The sequence below is a fragment of the Trichomycterus rosablanca genome, chromosome 10 (genome assembly GCF_030014385.1).
Source record: "Trichomycterus rosablanca isolate fTriRos1 chromosome 10, fTriRos1.hap1, whole genome shotgun sequence".
NCBI classification, from domain to species: domain Eukaryota; kingdom Metazoa; phylum Chordata; class Actinopteri; order Siluriformes; family Trichomycteridae; genus Trichomycterus; species Trichomycterus rosablanca.
Window position 1 is genome coordinate 30,316,962 of NC_085997.1, and position 27,242 is coordinate 30,344,203.

At 40.6% G+C, this 27,242-nt stretch overlaps 1 protein-coding gene across 2 annotated transcripts; it reads left to right on the plus strand.

Annotated features, from left to right (window-relative positions):
- rgs9b (regulator of G protein signaling 9b) lies at positions 1–26,704 on the plus strand. Of its 2 annotated transcripts, XM_063003785.1 has the most exons (17): positions 1–66; positions 5,631–5,727; positions 8,806–8,856; positions 9,775–9,881; positions 9,994–10,045; positions 10,671–10,729; positions 10,853–10,929; positions 11,334–11,415; positions 13,189–13,251; positions 15,438–15,467; positions 15,559–15,620; positions 17,313–17,426; positions 17,512–17,627; positions 18,361–18,448; positions 19,271–19,409; positions 19,504–19,586; positions 19,685–19,853. In XM_063003785.1, exons 1-17 carry the CDS (start codon positions 1–3, stop codon positions 19,836–19,838), a joined length of 1,440 nt encoding a protein of 479 aa, XP_062859855.1. In that variant the 3' UTR covers positions 19,839–19,853. The 2 variants fall into 2 exon arrangements, with proteins under 2 accessions (XP_062859855.1, XP_062859854.1); XM_063003784.1 differs by lacking the exons at positions 1–66; positions 5,631–5,727; positions 8,806–8,856; ... (1 more) ...; positions 9,994–10,045; positions 11,334–11,415 and adding exons at positions 23,979–24,400; positions 25,600–26,704 and having other exon boundaries at positions 10,678–10,729; positions 19,685–19,808.
- Positions 26,705–27,242: the final 538 nt, after the last annotated feature.

Genomic DNA, 27,242 nt, shown 5'->3' on the forward strand with positions numbered 1-27,242 from the left:
ATGACCATAAGAAACGTGCGGGATCATGGACAGCGCTACAGACCGCGCATGGCATGTCTGAAAAAGGTGCGTTCATGATTACATGCTCAAATACCACCATCAGCTGTTTTTCTTACTTTTCTTTGCATTTAACACAATACATGAATGTTTTACATCTTTGTTGTTCAATCACGACCATTAATTACAGCTTAAAATGATTTTTCTATTAAATAGATCAATCTGTTAATTGATCCATTGGACCATTTGGTTACTAAAATGATACATTTGCTGTCTTGAATCATAAATAAATGCTTCTACATTTGGAATCTTATCTAAAGAAAACTGTTGCTGTAACTGTTTTCATCCTCATCTCCAGACGTGTTGACTAACAACAATAGTGCTCATGAGCTTAACATGACTTCATACCAGACAGCATTGTTAGAACAGACATTTTATATCCATCTATAGGCCTAGATTTCATTTTCATCCAACAAACATGTCATGAATTCTTAGATAAAAAGGAAAAATGTCATTTACCAAACACGGTGGCACAGCTGGTATAGTGGGTGCTGTACAGCATCATCCATTTATGTAAAGAACCTGAGGACCTGGGTTCAGTCTTCGCCTACAGTCAGCATCTTTAAGGAATTGTGCATGTTTTCTATGTTTCTGTGTGGGTTTCTAAAGGGTACTCCGGTTTCCACCCGTCTTCTATAAACATTTCAGTGAGTGGATGTGATGAGTGAAATGTTGAGTATGTTCTGCCCTGAGATGGATTAGCACCTTCTTAGGGTGTATTTCTGAACCGAATGAAGTGCTTACTGAAAATAAATGTTTATCAGTCACATTAATTGACATGACAGGTATACTAATGGTGTATTTGTGAATCGCTATACTTTCAAAACCAGTGAAACAAATGTTAGCTCATTCAGTGTTTTATTGTAGACTCAAATGAATCTATAAAAATAGTTACTTAATCACGCAGTTGCCGAATTTAATTAGAAAGGCCAGTTAATTGAACACCTCTTGGACATCTTTGTTGAATGTAAATCCCACGTCATACTTTTTAACTCAAGCAATAAATAAAAAATAGGCCAACATCTGGAAAGAAGTACTAAGCATTTCTGAGGCTCTAACACTAAGCAGGTATTATCAGGTATTACCATGAGTAAACCACTCTTACACTATATAGCTAAAAGTATTTAGACTCCTGACCATGAGCCTGTCGGACATCCTATTTCAAATACAATTTTAATTACAAATGGTATTAAGTCAGAGTGACCTCCACACTTCTGTGAACAAGACTTTGAAGTATGTTTGTGGGAATTTGTGCCCATTCAGTCAAAAGAGCATTTGCATGGCTGGGCACTGATGTTGGTCAAGAAAGACTAAATTGGTTTTCCAGTTCAATCCAAAGCTTTTAGTGAGGCTGAGGTCAGGGCTCTGTGCAGCCCACTGGAGTTTTATTTAACCAAGATTTTTTTCATGTCTTTATTGTGCAGAGGGACACAGTGATGATGGAATAGGAAATGGCCTTCCTTAAACTGTTGCTGCAAAGTTAGAAGCATATAAGTTCCTTCATATAATTAATGTTATTAGACCTGTTAGCAATTGTTGTGGCTGAAACACATTAATTAAAAAAATTTAAAGGGCTGCCGCTCAGGTGGCGCAGCGGTAAAATGACACGCTGCAACCAGAGCTGGATTCTGAGTACCTCGTATCGAATCCAGCTCTGCCTTACCGGTTCGAGGCTGAGTGGCTGTATGAGCAACGTTTGGCCGGTTGCTCAGTTGGGGGGCGGGACAAAGAACCGGATGTGGGTCTCTCTCTGTCAGAATGCGATTACGACCTCTGCCGGCTGATTAGAGGCGCCTGCACAGAGATGAGAAAGGAGTGCTCTTAGGGTGTGTCTCTCCACATGCAACGCTAGGTGGCGCCACACTCATCAATGTGTGGGTGGCAAAAATGCATCCGGCTGCTGCCCATGTTTTGGAGGGGATATGGGTTAGCTTCGATCTCCTCGGTCAGGGCAGGGTTCGGCATAGACAGAAAGGAAGCACGATGCAAATTGAACAATTGAATGCGCTAAAAGGGGCAGAAAAAGAGGAAAAATTTAAAAAAAGGGCTGTCCCATAACTTTTGTCTATTTAGTATGTTTGTACGACTCTGAGTTATGCTGATGTGAAAAAAGTAATTGCTTCCTTTAATGAAAAACTAGTTTTGCAGGCACCCAGGTGGCGCAGCAGGATACTCTGCTAGCACACCAGCGCCAAGATTCTGAGCTCCTCGGTTCAAAACTTGGCGTTGCCACCGGTTGGCTGGGTGGCATCTAGCAGGCATAATTGGCAGTGCCTGCAGCAGACACGTTTCTGCTAGGGCGGGATGATGGACTATGTGGGTGGGGTTTTCAAATGCTGTGTAAGGACCCTGATTAGCAGCTAGAGAGGCGCCTGGGCAGAATTCATGGGTAAGAGGGGTTCCGCTAAGGGCTGCGCGCGGGTTGGAGGAGGCGTGAGTAGCAATATACCCACCTCGACCGCAATCAGGAATATACCAGCAGCGGAAGACAAATTGACTACACTAAATTGGGAGACAATGGGAGAAAATGCATAAAAAAACTAGTTTTGCCACCTTTAGCATCAAGGACCTGTCACAGCGTCTTAATTGGGTTCCAGTCAGGACTTTTACTAGGTCACTCAAAAGCCTTTATTTTCTTACTATTAAGCTATTCTAATGCAGACTTGCTGTTATATATTGAATTGTTGCCTTGTTGTATGTCCTACATACTCCTAAGTTTCTTCCATATCAAGATAATAACTCTTGTATTTGGGATTTGTGATCCTTTCCAGTTTTTAAATAACTTTCTTTCTCATCTCGTTCAAAATTACTTTTTGTTGATGTATATTGGTGTTCAGAAATTTATCATGATACTTTCTTGCAATATTCATATTGATTTCTATAATTTATTTCTAGAAGTGAAAAGAGTACTAAAATATTGTACTCAAGTAAAAGTACTATTACTTTGATGATTTTTTACTTAAGTACAAGTAAAATTACTAGTCTAAATATCTACTCAAGTAACAAGTAAAAAGTAACTTATTTAAAATGTACTCAGAGTAAACGTTACTTAGTTACTTTTTTAACAGAAGGAGTGGGTGTCTCTCCTGTGTAATGCAAACAGGACAAGTGGATATAAATCTCACAATAGTTGTTTTTAATTACAATATAAAAGAAAAAACATCATACAACATTTAAAACATTTATCCTCAATAAATCACCTCAAATAAATGCTGTTTCCCTCTAGGCAAACACAGCTTACACTGCATAATACAGCTGTTGCCTTTATTGTGCTTGAAGCCAAAGTGGTCCCTCAGATATGGCCAGGGGTTTGCTTCATTTGGTTCGACTTCAACTTCACATTTAAATGGGCTCGCACAGGCGTCTGACTTGTCTGTCCATCTTTTTGAGATTTTAGCGACAGTTTATTCTCCATCCCAGCATTCACTGCAGCAGTTTCCCAGACGCGTTTTCTTTAGCGTTTTTCTTACTCAGTAACGGATGTTATTTAAAATGAATTACAATTCTTAATACAAAATAAACTTAAGTAAAAGTAAAATTACAGGTTGTAAAATCTACTTTAAAAAATACAAGTACACAAAAAACTACTCAATTACAGTAACGCGAGTAAATGTAATTCGTTACTTTCCTCCTTTATTTATTTCTACTCTACAAATGCCTCCTTGGTTACAAGTATATTTATTATTTGAGAGGTCGATGTTGGGCTGCCACTGGGATAGTAATGGGCCCATCGCTGGACTAAGAGCTTACTGTGATCCATATGAAGGAGCATGATTCCCCAAACCAGCTTCAAAAGCCAGACATCCTGACAAAGATAGAAGTGACTTCAAACAGCACAGAGAGTAACCAATCAATCCCCTATATTTCAAAGGGCTCAGGAATCAGGGCATGAAACAGCATGCAAGTGTCCAGCAGAGAAGGCTTCATAACTTACTGCTGTATGTTACAGAGCTTTACACAGCTCACTTGTTAACAAATATAAAAATGGGTAAAATAACAATCAAGGTTTATGATGCACAGTGACACATAAATACATTTAGTTTATATAAATAAAGTTTTCACATTATTAATATGTTATATAATTAGTAATTATATAATACATGTAACAATTAAAATCAATTACTATTATAATTTTTTATAGATTTAAAGTCTGTAGAGTCTGCACTGCATATAATTTTTTATGTGCAATAACGCCCATGTAAAATAATAATAATAATTATAACAATAATAATAAAATCCCAAGCTACCAATAAAATGTGGCTACATTAGTAAACATTACTACATTACTAAACGGATGGAGATCTCTCTGGTTTCCCCAAAGGTTTTTATACTATTATGTATAATAGATGGTGAAAGACCATTAAATTATTTGCAATCTTGCAATAATTCACTCACAAAGGTTGGTACAAAGTAGTGACCTAATTATCCCAGTTTACCCAATTATTATAACTTCACTTGTTACCAATTCACGGGCGTCACGGTGGCTAAGTGGGTAGCACTGTCACCTCACAGCAAGAAGGTCCTGGGTTTGATCCCCAGGTGGGGAGGTCCGAGTCCTTTCTGTATGAATTTGCATGTTCTTCCCTTCCCGTGTCTGCGTGGGTTTCCTCCGAGTGCTCCGGTTTCCTCCCACAGTCCAAAAACATGCAGCCAGGCTAATTGGAGACACTGAATTGTCCTATAGGTACCTAGCCACTAAGATGCATAAACCAGTGCATTGTAGTGTGGGTCCCAAGCCCGGATAAATAGGGAGGGTTGTGTTAGGAAGGGCATCCGGCGTAAAAACTGTGCCAAATCAATAATGCGGGCCGCTCAGGTGGCGCAGCGGTAAAAACACACGCTGGAACCAGAGCTGGGATCTCGAATACATCGTATCGAATCTCAGCTCTGCCTACCGGCTAAGGCTGAGCGGCCACATGAACAACGATTGGCCTGTTGTTCAGATATGGGCGGGACTAAGCTGGATGGGGTCTCTCTCCCATGACTGGTGCAATTACGACCTCTGCTGGCTGATTGATGGCGCCTGCGCAGAGATGAGAAAAGAGTGCTCTCATGGTGTGTCTATCCGTACACAACACTGGGCTGCACTGCACTCGTCAAAGTGTAGGTGATAAGATGCATACGGCATGCTGCCCACGTGTCGGATGGGGGTGTGGGTTAGCTTCGTTCTCCTCAATCAGAGCAAGGATCGACGTTGGTGGAGAGGAAGCATGATGCAATCGGGCAATTGGACGCGCGAAAAAGGGAGAAAATGCATAAATAAAATATATTAAAAAATAAATAAATAATGCGGATCACGATCTGCCGGCGACCCCTAACGGGAGCAGCCGAGGAAAGAGATAGATAGAGTTGTTACCAATTCACCTGCTGTTTGTGGAATGTTTTAAAATGATGTAACTTTAATATTCTATGAACTTTCACTCCATTTTGCCCCATCCCAATATTTTTTAAATGTGTTCCAGGCATTGAATTTACAATTTGTTCATATTTGCAAAATATGTAATAATAATAATAATAATAATTATATTAATAATAAAATTATTTTTAATTTCTAATGTTTATAATTGTGACAGATGGAAGCTCTGGTGTTGGAAATGCAAGATCCTAAGACCGGGGTAAAATCACAGACCCAGAGACTGGTCATCACCACCATTCCTCATGCCATTACAGGTAATACAGCCATGCTTAATGCAGAAGGTAATACATAAATATCACTTGGTCTGGTGAGGCTCTTCCACACACATTGATATTTTGAGCGAGATTTCTCCTTGACCATGCTAGTTATTACAGTACTCTTATGTAGGTCTAGGATTGAAGTATCTATTGCCATGACAACCCCAGTGCAGCCGGCTGTAATGACTCCCTCCTTAAGACAGAGAGGCCGTAGGAAAAGAGCCTCGTCGCCTTTATTCTCAGCTCCGAAAACATGACGAATTTAAAATATGAAACAGAGGCGTTAAATACTGTACAGATTTTAGCCAAACTTTGCCTGATGACATTTTAAAGTGAGATCTATCTATACAATGTGTTTATGAATGATTTAGTGAAATCACATGTATCAGATCAGCAGGGCCACCCACCTTCCTCATTAACGAAACTGCTCTGAAATACTCACGCGGGGTTTCATTTGTCTCCAATTAAGAGATCTCATGCTGGCTGTGGACCGTTACACTCGATCATAACCTGCCAGCGAGGGCAAGACTGCTACTATACCCCAATCAGCCATAACATTATAACCACCTCCTTGTTTCTACACACATTGTCCATTTTATTGGCTTCACTTACCATATAGAAGCACTTTATAGTTCTACCATTACTGACGGTAGTCCATCTGTTTCTCTGCATGCTTTGTTAGCCCCCTTTCATGCTGTTCTTCAATTGTCAGGACTCTCCCAGGACCACCACAGAGCAGGTATTATTTGAGTGGTGGGTCATTCTCAGCACAGCAGTGACACTGACATGGTGGTGGTGTGTTAGTGTGTGTTGTGCTGGTATGAGTGGATCAGACACAGCAGCGCTGATGGAGGTTTTTAAACACCTCACTGTCACTGCTGGACTGAGAATAGTCCACCAACCTAAAATATCCAGCCAGCAGCCACCCATGAGCAGCGTCCTGTGACCACTGATGAAGGTCTAGAAGATGACCAACTCAAACAGCAGCAATAGATGAGCGATCGTCTCTGACTTTACATCTACAAGGTGGACCAACTAGGAAGGAGTGTCTAATAGAGTGGACAGTGAGTGGACATGGTATTTAAAAACTCCAGCAGCGCCGCTGTGTCTGATCCATTCTTACCAGCACAACACACACTAACAAACATGTCATTGTCACTGCAGTGCTGAGAATGATCCACCACCTAAATAATACCTGCTCTGTGGTGGTCCTGTGGGGATCCTGACCATTAAAGAACAGGGTAAAAGCAGGCTAAAAAGGTATGTAGAGAAACAGATGGACTACAGTCAGTAATTGTAGAACTTCAAAGTGCTTCTATATGGTAAGTTGGAGCTGATAAAATAGACAGTGAGTGTAGAAACAAGGAGGTGGTTTTAATGTTATGGCTGATCAGTGTATATCAGCAGTATACCTAATGGCCCATGCACTCTTTGCAGTAAATGCATATTTGAATTCAGCTTCAAACAACTATTTAACTAATTACTGTGTTATTTCAGTAACTGCTTTATCCTGATTAGGGTCATTGTTGGTTTGTAGCTACTCAAAAACACTGGGGTCAATGTGTAAATACATTCTGGGCAGGGCATCAATCCATCACAAGGCATCATACGCTCTGTAATTTATTAACTTACACACACCTGAGTAGTTAAAGTAGACTCTTTGCATGTTTTAGGGATGTAGGGTGTCACATTGACACAGGGAGAACACAGACATATAACTCCTTCCAGATGTTCACTCCAGAGTCCAAAACTGGAATTCTTTAATCCACTTTAAATAACATTTTGCATTCTGCATGGTAATTCTAAGATTGTGAACAGGTGCCGAACCACTAAAACCTTCTTTATGAAGCTATTTATGTGTAGTTTTTGTCATGACATTGCTTAAATTGGCATTCCGACATGCACACAGATGCTTAATTGCTTCGTTTTATCTGCCAGATGTGGCATCTCACAGAGCCCAGTACTGCCACACAAAGCCATTTGTGATTAGCCGCCCCACCCTGCAGGTGCCTTAAACGGTTGGCAGAGACTCTTTGCACCCTGTTTTAACCATTAGCCCTGCCCCTATAGGTACACAGCCAATCATGTGTCTGTGTGGGCACCCGGTCGACTGATGGCAGAGTGCTTGAGATCGCAGCACTGGTGGGCTTGCATGTTTTTACCACCGCACCACCCAACTTTTCCACTTTTTCCATCTACAGTGGTTGTACTGTACTTTTTGGCTTGTTGGACAGGTGCCCTTCTAAGATTATATTCTGCCCTTTTCTCTATAGTTAATTTTCTGTTTGCATTTTACCCGTCACACCAGTTTTATTTCCCAGCATCAGTCACTGAAGCCTGCTGTGCACCAGCACTTATCAGGAGCTAATTATCAAGCTCTTCCTGAGTGAAATCAAGTATATTAAAATAGAAATACTGTACATTAACCTGGTCTAGGGGAGCAAACACATTTAGTCTTCCTCTGTTTCTTTTGCTATTTTTACTAAGAAAACCGTCCCATCTAAATTAACATTGTAAAATCATACAGATTAGGTAAAGTGCAAGCAAATTACTTAAAAGATGCAATACTTGGTGCAGCTAGCACACCATTGCCAAGATTCTGAACTCCTCGGTTCGATACTCGGCGTTGCCACCGGTCGGCTGGGCGCCATCTAGCGGGCATAATTGCCAGTGCCTGCAGCAAACACGTCTCTGCTAGGGTGGGATGACCGGACAATGTGGGTGGGGTCTTCCAACCCTGTGTAAGGACCCTGATTAGCAGATAGAGAGGCGACTGTGCAGAGTGCATAGGTGAAAAAGGGTTCCGCTAAGGGCTGCACGCGGGTTGGAGCAGGCGTGAGCAGCAATATACCCACCTCGACTGCAATCAGGGATCCCCCAGCAGCGGAAGACAAATTGACTACACTAAATTGGGGAGAAAATGGGAGAAAAACGCATAAATAAAAAAAAAAGGTGCACTACTGATGTTCAGCAAATTTCACCCACTGAAATATGTACTGCAAGGTTTATAGATAATAAATTAGGCAGTTGTTATACCTACATGTTGTAACTAACCATACGTTTTATGTGCTTTAGGAGAAGATATTGTTGAATGGATTGCAAATCATTTTAAAATAGATTTTGCTGGTAAGTAGGATCATTTACTTTTGCTTATGTAAACATACTTATATGTACTGTATGTGTGTGTATGTATGTGTATATTTGTACTCATTATATATTTTTATAAATAAATATATAATAGGCAGTTGTAGCCTAAAGGTTAAGGTAGTGGACTAGAAATCCAAAGGTCGCTGGTTCAAGCCCCACCACTGCCAGGTTGCCACTGTTGGGCCCTTGAGCAAGGCCCTTAACCCTTCAATTGCTTAGACAGTATACTGTCACAGTACTGTAAGTCACTTTGGAAAAAGTGTTTGCTAATATGCTGTAAATGTAAATAAATAGGGAATCATAATGAATACAAGTGCTTTGAGGACATTATTGTTGGCATTATTTGATTTCATATATACCCTTAGAGCAAGGGTGCACAACGTGGGTTGAAATACTTTATAGTTTGGTAATTCTTCTGCTTTATTACATTTACTGAACCTGGTAATTTGAACTAGTTGGTCATTTCTAGGATCTGCTTAATGATAAAATCTCATTAAGTACCTTTTGGACATGATGACTAAGCTTATTAGACAAAGCTCTCCAACATCACCATTAAAGCACCAATTGTTGAAATATCATTTAGAAAAAATAGTGTTTTATTCCTTTAGTACAAGATGTAAAATATGATGTAAAAGCTTTCTGAAGGCTTGATGTTAGGCTTCATGTTAGTCCTTGCTTCTGCAAGGACTTAATTTCTGCCACACTTTGTTGTTTCAGCAAAAATTAAACATCAGAGAAACTCATTGTTCATTTCTGTGAACAAACGTTATTCAATATTTAGTCTGCCACATGTTAGCATTCAGTAATTTAGTAGGCTACGCCTATATGTACTGACCGAAATTCCTTTAAATAAAATACATATAATATAATTATTGTTTCTATCATTGTTATTTAAAGAGGCCAGAGCCATGGGTACCATGATGGTGGCCTACGGATACATCTACCCACTGCAGGATCACAAGAGACTCATTATTAAACCAGATGCCTCACTGTATCGCTTTCAGGTAGCATTAGCACACACCCATATCAAACAATAAAAAATAGTATATGCATATTTTCTAACATCAGATTTTCCTTAATTAATGAGACTGGTAAGTGTTTACCTTTCTTTTATAGACACCGTATTTCTGGCCTGCACAGCAGTGGCCAGTGGAAGACACAGATTATGGTCAGTGATGAATTGTTATATTTTTTTTTTGTTTATGCATTTTCTCCCCTTTTTCTCCTGACTATAGCACATCCAATTGCCCAATTACGTCATGGTTCCTCTCAACTGATGCTGACCCCGGGTCTAAATGAGGAGAACGAAGCTCCGACATGTGTGCAGCAGCCGTATGCATTTTGTCACCTACACTTGACAAGTGCAATGCGGTTCAGCACTGTGTACGGAGAGACACACCCTTATCAGCGCACTCTTTCCTCGTCTCTGTGCAGGCACCACCAATCAGCCAGCAGAGGTCGTAGTTGCATTAGTCATGAGAGAGTCCCTATCCGGCTTAATCTCCCACCCCTATATGAACAACAGGCCAATATTGTTCATGCGGCTGCTTAGCCCAGCCGGCAGGCAGAGCTGAAACTCGATACAATGTATTTGAGATCCCAGCTCTGGTGTTCTAACGTGTGTTTTACCTCTGCGCCACCTGAGCGGCCCCTAGTAATTAAATGTTAATATTTAATTTAATATTTTAAATATATGCACTGTATACTGTAAGCCAAAAATACTGTTTTATTTAAAAATGTTAAATATAAACAGTTTTATGGCAAATCTAACATTTATTTATTAATCTTTCAAGCAATCTACTTGGCAAAGAGAAATATACGTAAAAAGGGGATGTTAGAAGTGCATGAACAGGTGAACATTTTATGACTGTATTTCTATCCACCTTTTATAAGTGGTTTTATCAGCCATAGTTTCCATGGTATCCATCTACAGTGTACATTTGCAGAAAAAAAATTAAGATTTTTTTCACCACAGGAGCAGTACAATCATCTACATAAATGGATGAACCACAAGTGGGACTTTATAGTGATGCAAGCCAAAGAACAGTACAGGTATGGCAGTAATATTTGTTTGTTTGTTTATTAGGATTTTAACGTCATGTTTTACACTTTGGTTACATTCATGACAGGAACGGTAGTTACTCATTACACAAGATTCATCAGTTCAAGGTTATATTGAACACAGTCATGGACAATTTCACTTGCATGTCTTTGGAAAGTGGGAGGAAACCGGAGCACCCGGAGGAAACCCACAACATGCAAACTCCACACAGAAAGGACCCGGACTGCCCACCTGGGGATCAAACCCAGGACCTTCTTGCTGTGAGGCGACAGTGCTACCCACTTAGCCACCGTGCCGCCCTGGCAGTAATATTATTAATAATATTATTATAAATTTCACTGAAAGCTTATGGTGCGAAAATCTGATTGAATAAATCCATTGACGCTCTACACAGGGCAGGAAAAGAAAGGAAGAAACCAGATCGGGTGGTATTTGACTGCCAGGAGAGGGCCTACTGGGTAGTACACAGACCACCTGTAAGTAATAAGGCAATTCTTTTTTGTCATTAAACTATCTCATAAACGTTGTAATTTTTATACAGATAATATTATACACTGCACTGTGTTTCTATGGTGTGACTTATAACAATCCAACATATGCGCTGGACCTTGGGCGACCTTGGCCTGCCACACAATGCCCCTGCTGGCTGAGTAGGCTTCAGGCTTGCACATGCCTCCTCCCAAACATGTAAAGCCACTGGCCACATCTTTACACTTACCACTGGCAGATTATCAGCACATACTTAGATCTGGTCTATTCCCTCAGTATTCTTTCTACTCACACTTGATGGCACCTTGACCAAACAGTAGGAGTAACTGTTGCAGTGGCAAAAGGGTTAATCCCCATACAGCCTTCCTCCAATCAAACTTGTATCATTGAAACATTCAAATGACATTCGGACAAATGACATGAAATTCAGCAGACGCAAGCAAGCGAGAGTTACGTGGCCGAACAATGGCAGCAGTGGTGGGGCTTGCAAATACTAGGCCGGTACCATAACTGTTGAGCTATCACTGCCCATTTTTGTAGGTCACATCACAGAAAAACACAAAGTGCAACCTCAGTTTGGTCATTTAAAATAAATCGATATTAGAATATCATATCCATCATGGACCTGGTTATTTTCTCTAAAGTTATTCAAAAAGCTACTGAATTATTTTCAAAGAGTAATGGTCTATGACGTCTATCACATTTCTTGGGTAAATTAATTAAATATTTTATTTTCTATTTATTTTACTTATTGTTAAATTTATGTTATATAGGAAATGAACGAACTGTACTTTTAGTACTTTTAGTATTATTATTTTATATTTACTCAGAGTGTTTCTACCTATGTGATTATTATTGTACTATTATTGTACTAAAGTAAGAATTTGTGTACATTTTTATGTTTCGGTGAAATTAAAAGAAAGATTGATATTTTTTATGAATTAATGAATTAGTTTGTTGCTTAAACATACAAACAGACTTAAATTTAAATTCATACATTAAAAAAAAATAATACGCCGCTCAGGTGGCGCAGCGGTAAAAACACGTGCTGGAACCAGAGCTGGGATCTCGAATACATCGTATCAAATCTCAGCTCTGCCTGCTGGTTAAGGCTGAGCAGCCACATGAACAACGATTGGCCTGTTGTTCAGATATGGGCGGGACTAAGCCAGGTGGGGTCTCTCTCCCATGACTGGTGCAATTACGACCTCTGCTGGCTGATTGATGGCGCCTGCACAGAAATGAGAAAAGAGTGCTCTCATGGTGTGTCTCTCCGTACACAACGCTGAGCTGCACTGCACTCGTCAAAGTGCAGGTGATAAGATGCATACGGCATGCTGCCCACGTGTCGGATGGGGGTGTGGGTTAGCTTCGTTCTCCTCAATCAGAGCAGGGATCGGCATTGGTGGAGAGGAAGCATGACGCAATCGGGCAATTGGACGCGCTAAAAAGGGAGAAAAGGGAGAAAATGCATAAAGAAAATAATTTTATGTGAACTGTGGAGGTATATGAATGTACTTAACTTTTTAAAAGAACTCTTCAATACTTAAAAATCATATCAATATGAAGTGATATAAAATACACACATCATTTCAACACAGTATATCATCATATCCTACCATTTAGTTTTGCATTCTTTTTAAGCGAAAGGAATGGCTAACAGCACACAGGAGCCCTACATTAACATGTACATACTATATCAGCATATAGTGAATTGTATTTGCACAAACCAGTGTCTTATTTTATTATTCACTGAACAGCCGGGAACAAGTAGTGGGATGGACTGTGGTCTAGAGCGACTGGCAGATCCCAATCAGGAGGAGGTAAATGGTGAGTTTTAGTTTTGATTTCATATATTATGTTTTATATCTTACATACAGAGGCGTGGATGTTGATAAGCACAAGCATGCACTGTGCAGAGACTGTTAGTGTAGAGGGAGGTGCATGTCTAGTCTGTCAAGGACACTTTTAATCTACTGTCTTTATTCAAGAGGATTTAATCTATAATAATCTTACTGTTGCTACACACCAGAAGAGCTTGTTAAATTTAGACATAATATTCTAAAAGGATTGTCTGTAGATGGTCACTGTCATGGATTATTATTTATGCAAAATCAGACTTTGGTTAATAGAAATACAGTATATAACTGCGTGTGTCTTCTTTCTTTCCTGTCATTTCAGATTTTGTGAAACCACTATCAACTACATTATCAACTATATGATGACAAAACCCACAGAGAGTTTAAGGCCAGACACTCACTTTTTTAACATATTCATCACTATTTGTATGTTATAGTTTCAGTTTGTTTTGTTAATTTAATTTCTAAGGAAAGATTAAATAGTTGTTTATGTAATATTGTTTTGTATCAGTTTGTACATAAATACACACACATTGTCTAACAGTAAAGAAATGCTAGCATTTATTTTTAACATTAAGCTAGCTTGAAAATAAAATTTTATTTGTTTTAGTTGCAGAAGTTGCATTATATATATATTATAAAATATAATATGTAATAGAATACTATTATATACTATATATACACTATATATAGTATATATAGTATTTGTCATATTTTCAAAATAATGTATTTTAAATTTTATAAAATAATTTTATAGTAATCCTCTATAGACTGATAAGTAGAAAGTGGAAAATTTTGAAAGACATGGTTACCTTTACATCTAGCTTTTGTGAAATGGTTTTGTTTTATGGGACAGTGGTAGCCTAGTGGGTAGAGCTTTGGGTCACTGTTGGGCCCCTGAGCAAGGCCCTTAACCCTCTCAGCTCCAGGGGCGCTGTGCAATGGCCAACACTGCGCTCTGACCCCAGCTTCCAAACAAGTTGGGATATGCGAAGAAAGAATTTCATTGTACTGTATATGTATGAATGACAAACAAAGGCATTCTTCCTCTTCTTCCTCTTAATGGTATGGGGATGCTTTGGCTTGGGTTGCCATATTTAACTGAACCATTATTTTAGTGTAAGAAAGGATATCTTCTAGCCTTCACTTTTTGACATGAGTGATCTAGGTGTGGCATAAGCTTTTTCCTCACATTAATTAAATGCTGTATAAAATGTACACCGATCAGCCACTTCCTTGTTTCTACACTCACTGTCCATTTTATCAGCTCCACTTACCATATAGAAGCATTTTATATTTCATTACTGACTGTAGTCCATCTGTTTCTCTACATGCTTTGTTAGCCCCCTTTCATACTGTTCTTCAATGGTCAGGACCACTACAGAGTAGGTATTATTTAGGTGGTGGATCATTCTCAGCACTGCAGTGACACTGACATGGTGGTGGTGTGTTAGTGTATGTTGTGCTGGTATGAGTGGATCAGACACAGCAGCGCTGCTGGAGTTTTTAAATACCATGTCCACTCACTGTCTACTCTATTAGACACTCCTACCTAGTTGGTCTACCCTGTAGATGTAAAGTCAAAGACGATCGCTCATCTATTGCTGCTGTTTGAGTTGGTCATCTTCTAGACCTTCATCAGTGGTCACAGGACGCTGCCTACGGGACGCTGTTGGCTGGATATATTTTAGGTTGGTGGACTATTCTCAGTCCAGCAGTGACAGTGAGGTATTTAAAAACTCCATCAGCATTGCTGTGTCTTATCCACTCATACCAGCACAACACACACTAACACACCACCACCAAGTCAGTGTCACTGCAGTGCTGAGAATGATCCACCACCTAAATAATACCTACTCTGTGGTGGTCCTGTGGGGGTCCTGACCATTGAGGAACAGCTTGAAAGAGGACTAACAAAGCATGCAGAAACAGATGGACTACAGTCAGTAATTGTAGAAATACAAAGTGCTTCATAAAATGGACAGTGAGTGTAGAAACAAAGAGGTGGTTTTAATGTTATGGCTGATCGGTGTATATGTATGTAAAAATGTATACTATTGTATAGTTTGTATTTTATATTTTGTAAGGATTTAGTTTGACACATAAACAATGTTCTGCTTTGTGTTAATCCATCTTTAAATATGTTTCAGATAAAAACATCTGACTTCTACAGAAGAATAGTAAGTAGTCGCCTCACTTTTACTTTGATGTCATATAAAAATAATGATCTATTATCTATTTTAATGATGTGATTATTTGCCACTGCTGCAGATCATCTTCACTCAACAGTGCATCATGAGACCAAGAGTAAAGTCGTCTGTGTCTATTGGAGCGTAAGGCATATAACAACACTTCATTTTATTCATTTATTTATTGTTGTACATTCTAAGTGCAGTGGTACCTAACTCAACGTCAATTGGTTCTGGGACTGGCATTGAGTTTAAAAGGCGTTGAGTTTCAAGGTATTTTTTTCCCATAAGGATGTATGGTTAAACCTGTTGATGCGTTCCATGGTCCCGTGGATTTGCATATATTTTAGGCTAATGTAAAATAATGGGGTTGTTTTTGACACTTATACACTGAAAATAGCACAAATATAATATAAAAACACTGAAATAAAAAGCTGATTCTTACAATTTCTCAGAACTGTAACAGCTCAGAACTTTCTCAGCTGTAACACAAGTTTAAAAGTGAAACAGGAGGAAAATCCAGATAAACGCAGATACATGAGGAGCTTTCAGAGTGAATCTGATGGTTATTTCACACAAATGCAGATTTGTCTCATATGTGCACTTCACTTTGATGACGTATTACCGCACCGCTCAAACCGAGCACTGAACAAAGCGACTGTTCATTGTTAATTTGAAATTAAATAAATACATTTAAAAAAAACCAAACGGGGCTGCTCAGGTGGTGCAGCGGTAAAAAGACGCGCTGCAACCAGAGCTGGATTCTGAGTACATCGTATCGAATCCAGCTCTGCCTTACCGGTTCGAGGCTGAGTGGCTGTATGAGTAACGATTGGCCGGATGTGGGTCTCTCTCTGTCAGAATGCGATTGATTAGAGGCGCCTGCACAGAGATGAGGAAGAGTGCCCTTAGGGTGTGTCTCTCCGCATGCAACGCTAGGTGGCGCCAAACTCATCAATGTGTGGGTGGCAAAAATGCATCCGGCTGCTGCCCATGTTTCGGAGGGGATATGGGTTAGCTTCGATCTCCTCGGTCAGGGCAGGGTTCGGCATAGACAGAGAGGAAGCACAATGCAAATTGAACAATTGGATGCGCTAAAGGGGGAGAAAAATGAAAAAAAAAAAAAAAGGAACACGTTGAGTTTAAGGGAAACGTTGAGTTTAAGGGTACAAACAAATATTTTGAGTTTAGGGGATGTTGAGTTACAAGGTACCACTGTACTGTACGTCACATGGCCAAAAATATGTAGACACCCCCCTACCCCCATAGTGTGTTTCAGCATAACACACTAAGAACAAAGCAAGCTCTATATTTTTCCTATTTTTATCTCAATTCAGTATAATACTAAGAGATAAATTATTGCGCAGCATAAGTTCCTGACCTTATTAGTAATGTAAAGGCTGAACAAAAGCAAATCCCTGTAGTCATGTTTCAGCATTTAGTTCAAAGCCTTTTTCTTGCATCAAAGTGGGATGAAGCTTTTGATTAATGGGCATTGTTTTAAAATGAGGTTTTCATGTTGTCATCAAGACTTATTTACTACTACAGCTAACATATTTTATGTCATTGTTTATCTCATATAGCTTTTCCTTGCCCTTCCACTGTTGATTCTGGATGTCCTTTTGATGCCCCAACCCAGATGTCTGTACAGATGTTTTGCGACATTTTCTATTGTTTAAAAGCTGTTTATATAAATAAAACTAAACTAAAAATAAAATCTGTCAAACATACATGATCCATATATTTTTGGCCATCCAGCGCATGCTGTTCCTGTTAGTAATACGTATTATTTATAAAGTACATATGTTATACATCATTTTGTTACTGTCATTGCAGGCTTGTGAAGTACACAACAACATACAAACAGCATGACCCCTTTCTTTATTCATGCCTCCCGAGCAATCCCTGGTTAACTGATGATGTAACATACTGGGATCTTAACATGGCAAAGTGAGTTTTCATCACTGGTTTTTAGATTTCACTTTAAACTGACAGTTCTTTTGGGGTTCAATGAGAACTTTGTGTGTTTTAAAAGTGTTGAGAACCCTACAAAAATGAGAGTGGAGCGCTGGACTTTCAGCTTCGGTGAGCTGCTCTCCGATCCTCGTGGACGCTCAGATTTCCGTCTGTTCCTGAAGAAGGAATTTAGTGGTATGTGACATACATTAAATGTCCATTTATAAGGTCATTATAACTGAAACATACTTACAACACTATTACAGACAGTGTTTATCCGCAGTCGTGACCAACTGGAGCTTATCTCTCCTCTCGTCGCTGCTGCCACCCCCACCCCTGATCGAGGAGGGCCGAGGCTGTCAGCAGAGGTTGTAATTGCCCAGCGACAAGAAAACCTGTTTGACCCATCATCCCTCCCCCGGAGGCACACAGTAAATAGCGTGTCTGTGTAGGCGCCCGACTTGAGAGCTCGAGATCTCAGAACTGGTGGAATAGCGTGTTTGAACGCTGCACCACCTGAGCGCCTCGTATTTAAAGTGTTAAAACTTAATACTGATTTGTAGCGGTGCCCAGGTGGTGCAGCGGGATTTCCGCTAGCACACTAGCGCCGAGATTCTGAACTCCTCGGTCCAAAACTCTGCGTTACCGTTGGTCGGCTGGGCGCCATCTAGCGGGCATAATTGGTAGTGCCTGAAGCAGACACGGTTCTGCTAAGGCAGGATGCCCGGACTATGTGGGTGGGGTCTTCAAACGCTGTGTAAGGACCGTGATTGGCTGCGCGAGGGTCTGAGAGGGCGTGAGCAGCAATATACCCACCTCGACTGCAGTGGAAGACAAACCATGCTTGCAAAAACTTAGCAGTCACAACTTGAAATTTTGTCATTCTCTGTGATGTTGAAGATGTTTGAAGATTTCTGTTGATCATCAGGTGAGAATCTTGCTTTTTGGGAGGCATGTGAAGATCTGAAATGGGGGGCTGCAGCTACAATGAAAGAGAAAGCTCAACAGATCTACAAGTAAGCTTCATAAGACTTATACATTTCTGGATGCTTTGTGCACACCGGGCAGGAACATGCAGAAAGGAACTTCCCTAAACTGTTGCCACAAAGTTGGAAGCATATAATTTGTTTTATGTAATTAATTTTAAACCTCTGACAGCACAGTGGCCGGTACCAGTCAGTGGGCCGCAGAAAAAGAATAAATAATTAGAGATTGCTACATCAGCAATGAAAATACTACTTTTTTATGGGTGTTATTGTCTCCAATCACCCCTAGGTGGGAGCAGCGTCTCTTTGCAGCGAAAAAAGCTCGTTTGTGAGTAGTACAGTTATTTTATTTTAAATCCCCCCGCCCCTGCCAGTCCGTGAAATTATATCTTATATGAAACCGGCCCGTGGTGCAAAAAAGGTTGGGGACCGCTGGCTTTGCGAAGCGGTCCGGGTCCTTTCTTTCTAGAGTTTGTATGTTCTCCATGTGTGTGCGTGGAATTCCTCCAGGCGCCTCGGTTTCCTCCCACAGTCCAAAAACATACAGTCAGGTTAATTGGAGATACTGAAGTCCCTCTAGGTATGGGTGTGTGTGTGTTTGCCTTGTGATGGACTGGCAACCTGTCTGGACTGTTTCCTTCCTTTCGCCCTGTGAATCAGACCCACCGCGACCCTGAACAAGATCAAGTGGTGGTAAAACAGATGATGAATGAATAATTTTACTTAGCAATGGGTGTGTTTGAAACCAATCACAAATAACAAATAAACTCAATAATTAGAAATGATGTCCAGATACTTTTAGCCATATATTGTATCATTTGATGGGTTTTGACCTGTTTTATTTTCTTTTAGAACTTTCCTGGCTCGTGGAGCTCCTCGCTGGATCAACATTGATGGAAAGACCATGGAGATCACTGTGAAGGGTCTGTCTCACCCTCATCGTTATGTCTTGGATGCTGCCCAAACCCACATCTACATGCTCATGAAAAAGGTCAGCAACATTCCCCAAAACCATCAACATCAATCAGTCATTTGCTATTCTGATGACTTTTCAACTATAAAGCTAATATTTGATTCGCTATTAGGACTCATATGGACGATATCTGAAGTCGACTGTATTTAAAGACACTCTGAAAAAGGCTGTTGCTCCTGAGCCACACAGATTCAGGTACAAAACTCATATTAGGAGCTCCCTGTACCAACTAATGTGCAGAACACGCCAGAGCGTAAATGTCATAACTCATGTGACATTTTGTCTCATTTCAGTGATGCCCAGCTGGAGCAGAATGCCAAAAAGCGAAGGCCCAGCCTGAGCCCCATCATCCTGAGGCAGCAGGAGGAGGCACAAAAGGCCAAGCTGGCAGCCAGTGGCCCAGTGGACATCACACAGGTTATGAGCAAACTGGCTCAGAAAAAATGATGCAAAGGAATAGAGAATATTTTAGAGGCCAAAGGAGACAGTTTTCTGATTTTAAATATAAGAATATAGTTTTGCTATTATACAGTAGATATATGCACTTTACTTAGAGTTGTTGTACTGGACCCTGAACTTGGCACATGTCTAAAAGTAATTACTGAGACCAGACGTGGTCCTCAGTAACAACCTCTGTTTCACCTGAAAGGAGGTCTGGGGTTTTGAGGTTCTGAGGTTAGGCATTAAATTACATGATTGGTCAACATGTGTTGCCGCTCAGGTGGCGCAGCAGTAAAACACACGCTGAACACCAGAGCTGAGATCTCGAATACATTGTATCGAATCTTAGCTCTGCCTTCCTGCTAGGCTGAGCAGCCACATGAACAACGATTGGCCTGTTGTTCAGATAGGGGTGGGATACTAAAAGCCGGATAGGGACTCTCTCATATCTAATGCAATTACCTCTGCTGGCTGATTGATGGCACCTGCACAGAGACGGGTGTGTCTCTCTGTACACAGTGCTGATCCACATATGCACTCGTCAAAGTGTAGGTGACAAAATGCATACGGCTGCTGCCCACGTGTCAGAGGGGGCGTGGGTTAACTTCGTTCTCCTCAATCAGAGCGGGGATCGGCATTGGTGGAGAGGAAGCATGATGCAATTGGGCAATTGGACGCGCTAAAAAGGGAGAAAAAAATGTAATGCAATGTTTATATTGAAGTGACCTGAAGGTGTGCACTGCATACAGTTTCATTGTATGAATGTTTTAAAAATTGTCATGTGATTGCCTGTGATCCTGTGTCATATTCTGTCATTGTGTGTTCATTATGTAAACCAAACATTATCAACAACATAAAGAAATTCCATCTGCAAAAAATATCATGTTCCATGTTGTTTTATCTTCTCCACTGTGGTGTCTGTTTGGTGAGCTGTGCTTTTTCATCCTTTATGTAATAAAGTAATAGATGCATTTTCAAACCATTTCTTGTCTTGTGTGGTCATGTCATACATCTGTCATTCATAGTCAGTAATGTAATTCATGTAATTCTTGTAGAATTTACAGTGCATTACAGTGTATCATATACATTTTATGGCCAAAACTATTTGACACCCTCTACTGCCTAATGAGTACTAATGTTTTATCCACACTCACTGCTAACATGTATAAAATCAAATATATCCAACTAACCATATGCTTCCAAATTTAGCTTTATTTTTTGGTTCAAGCATAACTGTGTCCCTGTGCACAAAGCCCATAAAGACAGGTATTGACATAAGGTACATTAAAAAAGGGTACCTGACCTTAGAGATGCACTTTTTTGGCTAAACATGCACAAATTCCCACAGACACGTTCCAACATCATGTGGAAAGCCTTACTAGAAGAGCGGCTATATGTGTGTAATCCATCCATCCATCATAATTCATGTGTTTTAGCCTTTACAAATGCATTTGACTGAATGGACACAAATTTCCAGAGACACACTCCAAAATCTTGGGAAAGGACTAGATAGAGGCTGTTATATCTGCAGTGAGGGTTGGGGGGCAAGTCCATCTTAATGCCCATGGTTTTGCAATAGGATGTCCATCAACCTCAAAGTCATACAGATGACTTTCCATTAGATTTGAGGGACTGACTCTTTATTCAGCCTTATAAGTAAGCTAAAGCTGGCTATTTCTATACGGACCACACTGCAGACCCAAGCACAGTCATGTTCAAATCTCTAGAATGACACTGTACAATGAAACCTTAGAAGCTGTTAGAAACGGCACCCGCCTATTATTTCTTTTCCACCAAACTGTCATTCAGGCAGGTAGCATTCTCCAAATGTACTGTCCTGTGTGGTCATGTCATACATCTGTCATTCATAGTCAGTAATGTGATGTCAGTGCATTACAGTGTAACATGTACATTTTATGGCCAAAACTATTTGACACCCTCTTCTGCCTAATGAGTACTAATGTTTTATCCACACTCACTGCTAACATGTAAAAATCAAATCCCTGTCCCTGTGCACAAAGCAAAGTCTATAAAGACATGTATTGACATAAGGTACATTAAAATAAGGTACCTGACCTTAGAGATGCACTTCTTTGGCTGAACATGCACAAATTCCCACAGACAAGCTCCAAAATCAATTGGAAAGCTTTCCTAGAAGAGCAGATATACGTGTGTAATCCATCCATCATAATTTATTTGTTTTAGCCTAATAAATTTAGCTGTCAGCTGCCTTCTTGTCCAGCATTAGTCCAGACTTTACAAATGCATTTGACTGACTGAGCACAAATTTCCAGAGAGACGCTCCAAAATCCTGGGAAAGGACTAGGTAGAGGCTGTAGTATAGCTGCAGTAAGGGTTGGAGGGGCAAGCCCATCTTAATGTCCATGGTTTTGCAACAGAATGTCCAGCTACCTCAGAGACATACAGATGACTTTACATTAGATTTCAGAGCATGGCTGTTCATTCAGTCTTAAAAGTAACCTGAAGCTGGTCATTTCTATACAGATCACACTGCAGACCCAAACACAGTCATGTTCAAATCTCTAGAAATCTCTAAAATGTCACTGTATAATGAAACCATAGACATTATTAGAAACTGCACCTGCCTCTAATTTCTTTTTTCTCTCTTGGCACCCTACCATAAGCTTGTTAAACATCCCATTCTACATTTACATTTGCTGCACTTAGCAGACGCTTTTATCCAAAACGACTTATGACTGAATACAATTTTGAGCAAGTGAAGGTTAAGGGCCTTGCTCAGGGGCCCAACAGTGACAACTTGGTGGGGGGGGAGCTTGAACCGGCAACCTTCTGATTATTAGTCCAGTACCTTAACCACTGAGCTACACCTGCCCACCTAAAATCCCACCTGCATTCTAATAGCATGGGTGTTAATATGGAGCCCAACACAACTCTTCTGGAAAGGCTTACTATAAGATCTGGAAATGTTTCTGTGGGAATTTGCTTGGGCACTAATGTTGGACGAGTATGTCTGGCTTGCAATCAGCAGTCCAATTTTTCCCAAATGTGTTCAACATTGCTGAGCTCAGGGCTCTGTACAGATCACTAGAGTTCCTCCACACCAAACTTAAACCATAGAACCATGTCTTGATGGTCCTTGCTTTGTGCAAACGGACACGTGCTGAGCCGGAAATACCTTTCCAAACTGATGCCACAAAAATGGGAGCATATAATTTATTTAATACAACACCAGGTGGCACATAGGCTCTGTGGGAGGCACTGTCTCCTCACAGCAAGTAGGTCCTGGGTTTGATTCCCAGGTTTGTTTTGCATGTTCTCCCTGTGTCTGCGTGGGTTTCCTCCGGTACCTCCGGTTTCCTCCCAGTTTATTGGAGATACTAAAATCGCCCTAGGTATGAGAGTGTGAGTGTATGTGTGTGTGAATGTGTTTGCCCTGTGATGAACTGGCAACCTAGGATGGCACGGTGGCTCAGTGGGTAGCACTGTCGTCTCACAGCAGGAAGGTCCTGGGTTCGATCCCCAGGCAGCGCGGTCCAGGTCCTTTCTGTGCAGAGTTTGCATGTTCTCCCAGTGTCTGCGTGGGTTTCCTCCGGGTGCTCCGGTTTCCTCCGACAGTCCAAAAACATGCAGTCAGGTTAATTGGAGACACTGAATTGCCCTATGGGTGTGTGTATGTGTGTCTGCCCTGCAATGGACTGGCGCTCCGTCCAGGGTGTTACTGTGTGCCTTGCGTCCATTGAAAAGCTGGGATAGGCTTTATCACCCCCCCCCGCGACCCTAATTGGATAAGCGGTTAAGAAAGTGAGTGAGTGAGTGAGTGAACTGGCAACCTGTCCTGGGTGTTTCCTACCTTTCACCCAGTGAATTGGACCCACCACAATCCTGATCAGGATAAATGAATGAATGATTTTATACACCTGTTATCAATGGGTGTGGCTGCAACATGTAAACCATATGATAAGGAGGGGCGTCCGAATACCTTTGGTCTTAATTTGTATATAAACATTAGTTTCTACACATTTAAAAATATATACTAAAAAATAAATACTAATAAAGATTAATTATTAAAATATTGCTCGTTATCTTACCAGTTTATTAATGTGATTTTGGCTTAAACAGAAGTTGTTATATTTGACTAACTTTTGTAACTGCTGTCCTCTCCAGCTGTGCCGCTACACTGCACCTGTGCCTCATCTGGCTGTGTACACAGGTATGTGTGATCCCCAGTCCACTACCTCTCCAGGGCTAATGACCCTGCCCAACAGTGCTGCATGCCCCTCTCCAATCAGCATTGCCATTGACAGCACTCCAGCCTCTGAGAGGAGGTTTGATGGCAGTGGTCCTGCCGCGTCCCATTTTCCATCCATCACTGAAAGTGCTGAGACCTCGGTGTCTGAGGACAGCCAGCCTCCTGCGTCCAAGTCCCGCGTAGCCCTCTCGCTGAGCCGAATCCTCCGCCGAGGATGCAATGCCCCATCTGTTTTTGCCAGCCTCTCACCAAAATGTGCCGTGACAGCAGGGGGAGGTAGGGTGCAACCCCTGGGAGTGGAGCAGCTCACACAACCCCAGCCCAAAAGGATTGCAAAGTTAGTAAAACATATAGTTTTTAAATAAACATTCTGTAAAACCCTTGGAATGACCTGGATTTCAACATTTATTAGTCATTTATTGGGCAAATGTGGTCTTATCACCATGAAGTACTACAACTGCAAATTTTTATGACATTATTAAACACAGTGATTAATCATTCACTTTCTGGCCTGGGAAAAAGTAAGCTTATCTTCAGATCTGATAATACATACACCGATCAGCCATAACATTAAAACCACCTCCTTGTTTCTACACTCACTGTCTATTTTATCAGCTCCACTTACCATATAGAAGCACTTTGTAGTTCTACAATTACTGACTGCAGTCTATCTGTTTCTCTGCATGCTTTGTTAGCCTGCTTTCACCCTGTTCTTCAATGGTCAGGTATTATTTAGGTGGTGGGTGATTCTCAGCACTGCAGTGACACTGACATGGTGGTGGTGTGTTAGTGTGTGTTGTGCTGGTATGAGTGGATAAAGCACAGCAGCACTGCTGGAGTTTTTCCACTCACTGTCCACTCTATTAGACACTCCTACCTAGTTGGTCCACCTTGTGGATGTAAAGTCAGAGACGTTCGCTCATCTATTGCTGCTGTTTGAGTTGGTCATCTTCTAGACCTTCATCAGTGGTCCCAGGACGCTGCCCGCGGGGAGCTGTTGGCTGGATATTTTTGGTTGGTGGACTATTCTCAGTCCAGCAGGGACAGTGATGTGTTTAAAAACTCATCAGCATTGCTGTGTCTGATCCACTCATACCAGCACAGCACACACTAACACACAACCACCATGTCAGTGTCACTGCAGTGCTGAGAATCATCCACCACCTAAATAATACCTGCTCTGTAGTGGTCCTGTAGGGGTCCTGACCATTGAAGAACAGGGTGAAAGCAGGCTAAAACGGTATGTAGAGAAACAGATGGACTACAGTCAGTCATTGTAGAACTACAAAGTGCTTCTATATGGTAAGTGGAGCTGATAAAATAGACAGTGAGTGTAGAAACAAGGAGGTGGTTTTAATGTTATGGCTGATCAGTGTAAGTAAGTAATGCAGAAATCTAATTCATTCCAAAGGGTTCACAGACTTTGCTTATGGCAATGTAAGCATGCACATACTGTATAATAAGACACTTACATTCATAAACATTTATACATTTGTCATCTGTAGTTAGTCTTGTAATCTCAGGTCTATTGTTCAGTTTTTTCCAGATCAAAGTTGACATTCCTCCTGAATGTCGCATCTACCCCATCGACTCTGAGGACGAAGAGGAGGGGAGTCCTGGTGCAGCAAGAGGAGCGGTGAAGGAAATTATTTGCCCTTGGGAAACAGTTACCAAAAATGATGGAGCAGGATAGAGAGATAAACACAAACAGACCCAAACAGGAAAAGAAAGATATTCAGAGATATACACATATGTACTGATCATCCTGTCCACCTAGATATGCTCTAGGAGGAGATGTTCAAAGTAACACCATGACAAGCTTGTTTATATTTCTGATAGCTTTTAGTGCCTACATGTTCTAGTAGCTGATAACATGCTGTAATAGTAATAGACTGTGGGTCTTTTTTAGCTGTGGGGATATTTGTAGATGCATATTCTATTATTTGTGAGGCTGTGACAGAAGGAGGCCTTATTTTAGAAGTGCTTTCTTTAAAAAAAAACTCGTCAAAATGTTTAGTACTGCAAAAGTTTTGTACTTGGTATGTTTATCGTTTTATATCTATCAGAAATGCATTTATGTATGTATGAAATATTTTCGTAGTTGTATCTTTAGGAAGACAGTATGTTGAAGTTTACTGTCTGAATGTATTACCTTTAAATCGTTTACAGTTCACTACAGAAATGTGAATGTGGTCATTGCTCATATCTGACTGGTGTAAGTGCCTAAATAAAATATTATACATTTAAGTAAATTTTCTTTTTCAAATAAAACCAAAAGTGACTAACCTGATACACCCTTAATAAAGTGTCTTAAGGTCAGGTCAGGAAGGTCAGGATTCAATAGTAAGTTACAAATTCATCAGGTATCTTTCTATCCATAAACCACATCCCTCCTTTCTGTGTGGAGTTTGCATGTTCTCCCCGTGGCTGTGTGGGTTTCCTTCGGGAGCGCCAGTTTCCTCCCACAGTCCAAAAACATGCAAGTGAGGTGAATTGGAGATTGTGAGACAAAATTGTCCATGACTGTGTTTGACATTAAACTTGTGAACTGATGAATCTTGTGTAACCAGTAACTACCGTTTCTGTCATGAATGTAGCCAAAGAGTGTAAAACATGACGTTAAAATCCTAATAAATAAATAAACCCCATCCCAAAAAAAGTTGGGACATTTTATTAAATCCAGTAAAAAGAATAATTTGTGATTTGTTCATTCATTAGAATCTTTATTAAACTGATAAAAGTAGAAAGAAAGGTTTTCCAATGTTTTCAGTAATCATTGTATGTTGTAAATAAAAACAAATCTTGAAGCCTGCCACACACTCAAAAAAGTTGCGACAAAGGTGTTTAGCACTGTGTTTCATTAGCTTTCCTATTATTGAAACTTGGTTTGGGAACTGAAGACACTACTTAATGGCAGCATGTGTCCATTTTAAATCACGATATACTGTATGCCTCCATGTCAATGGAACCTTCACACATTTGCAAGTCACCCATGTTGTGGGCACTGGTGCACCACCATACCATGACAGATGTTGGCGTTTGCATGACAGTCAGGATGGTCCTTTTTGTCTTTGGCACAGAGAATTTGATGTCCATTTTTCCTGAAAACAAACTGATAGCAAGAATCATCTGATCACAGGTTTTCAGTGTCTTTCGGTCTATTTGAGATGTGCTCAGGT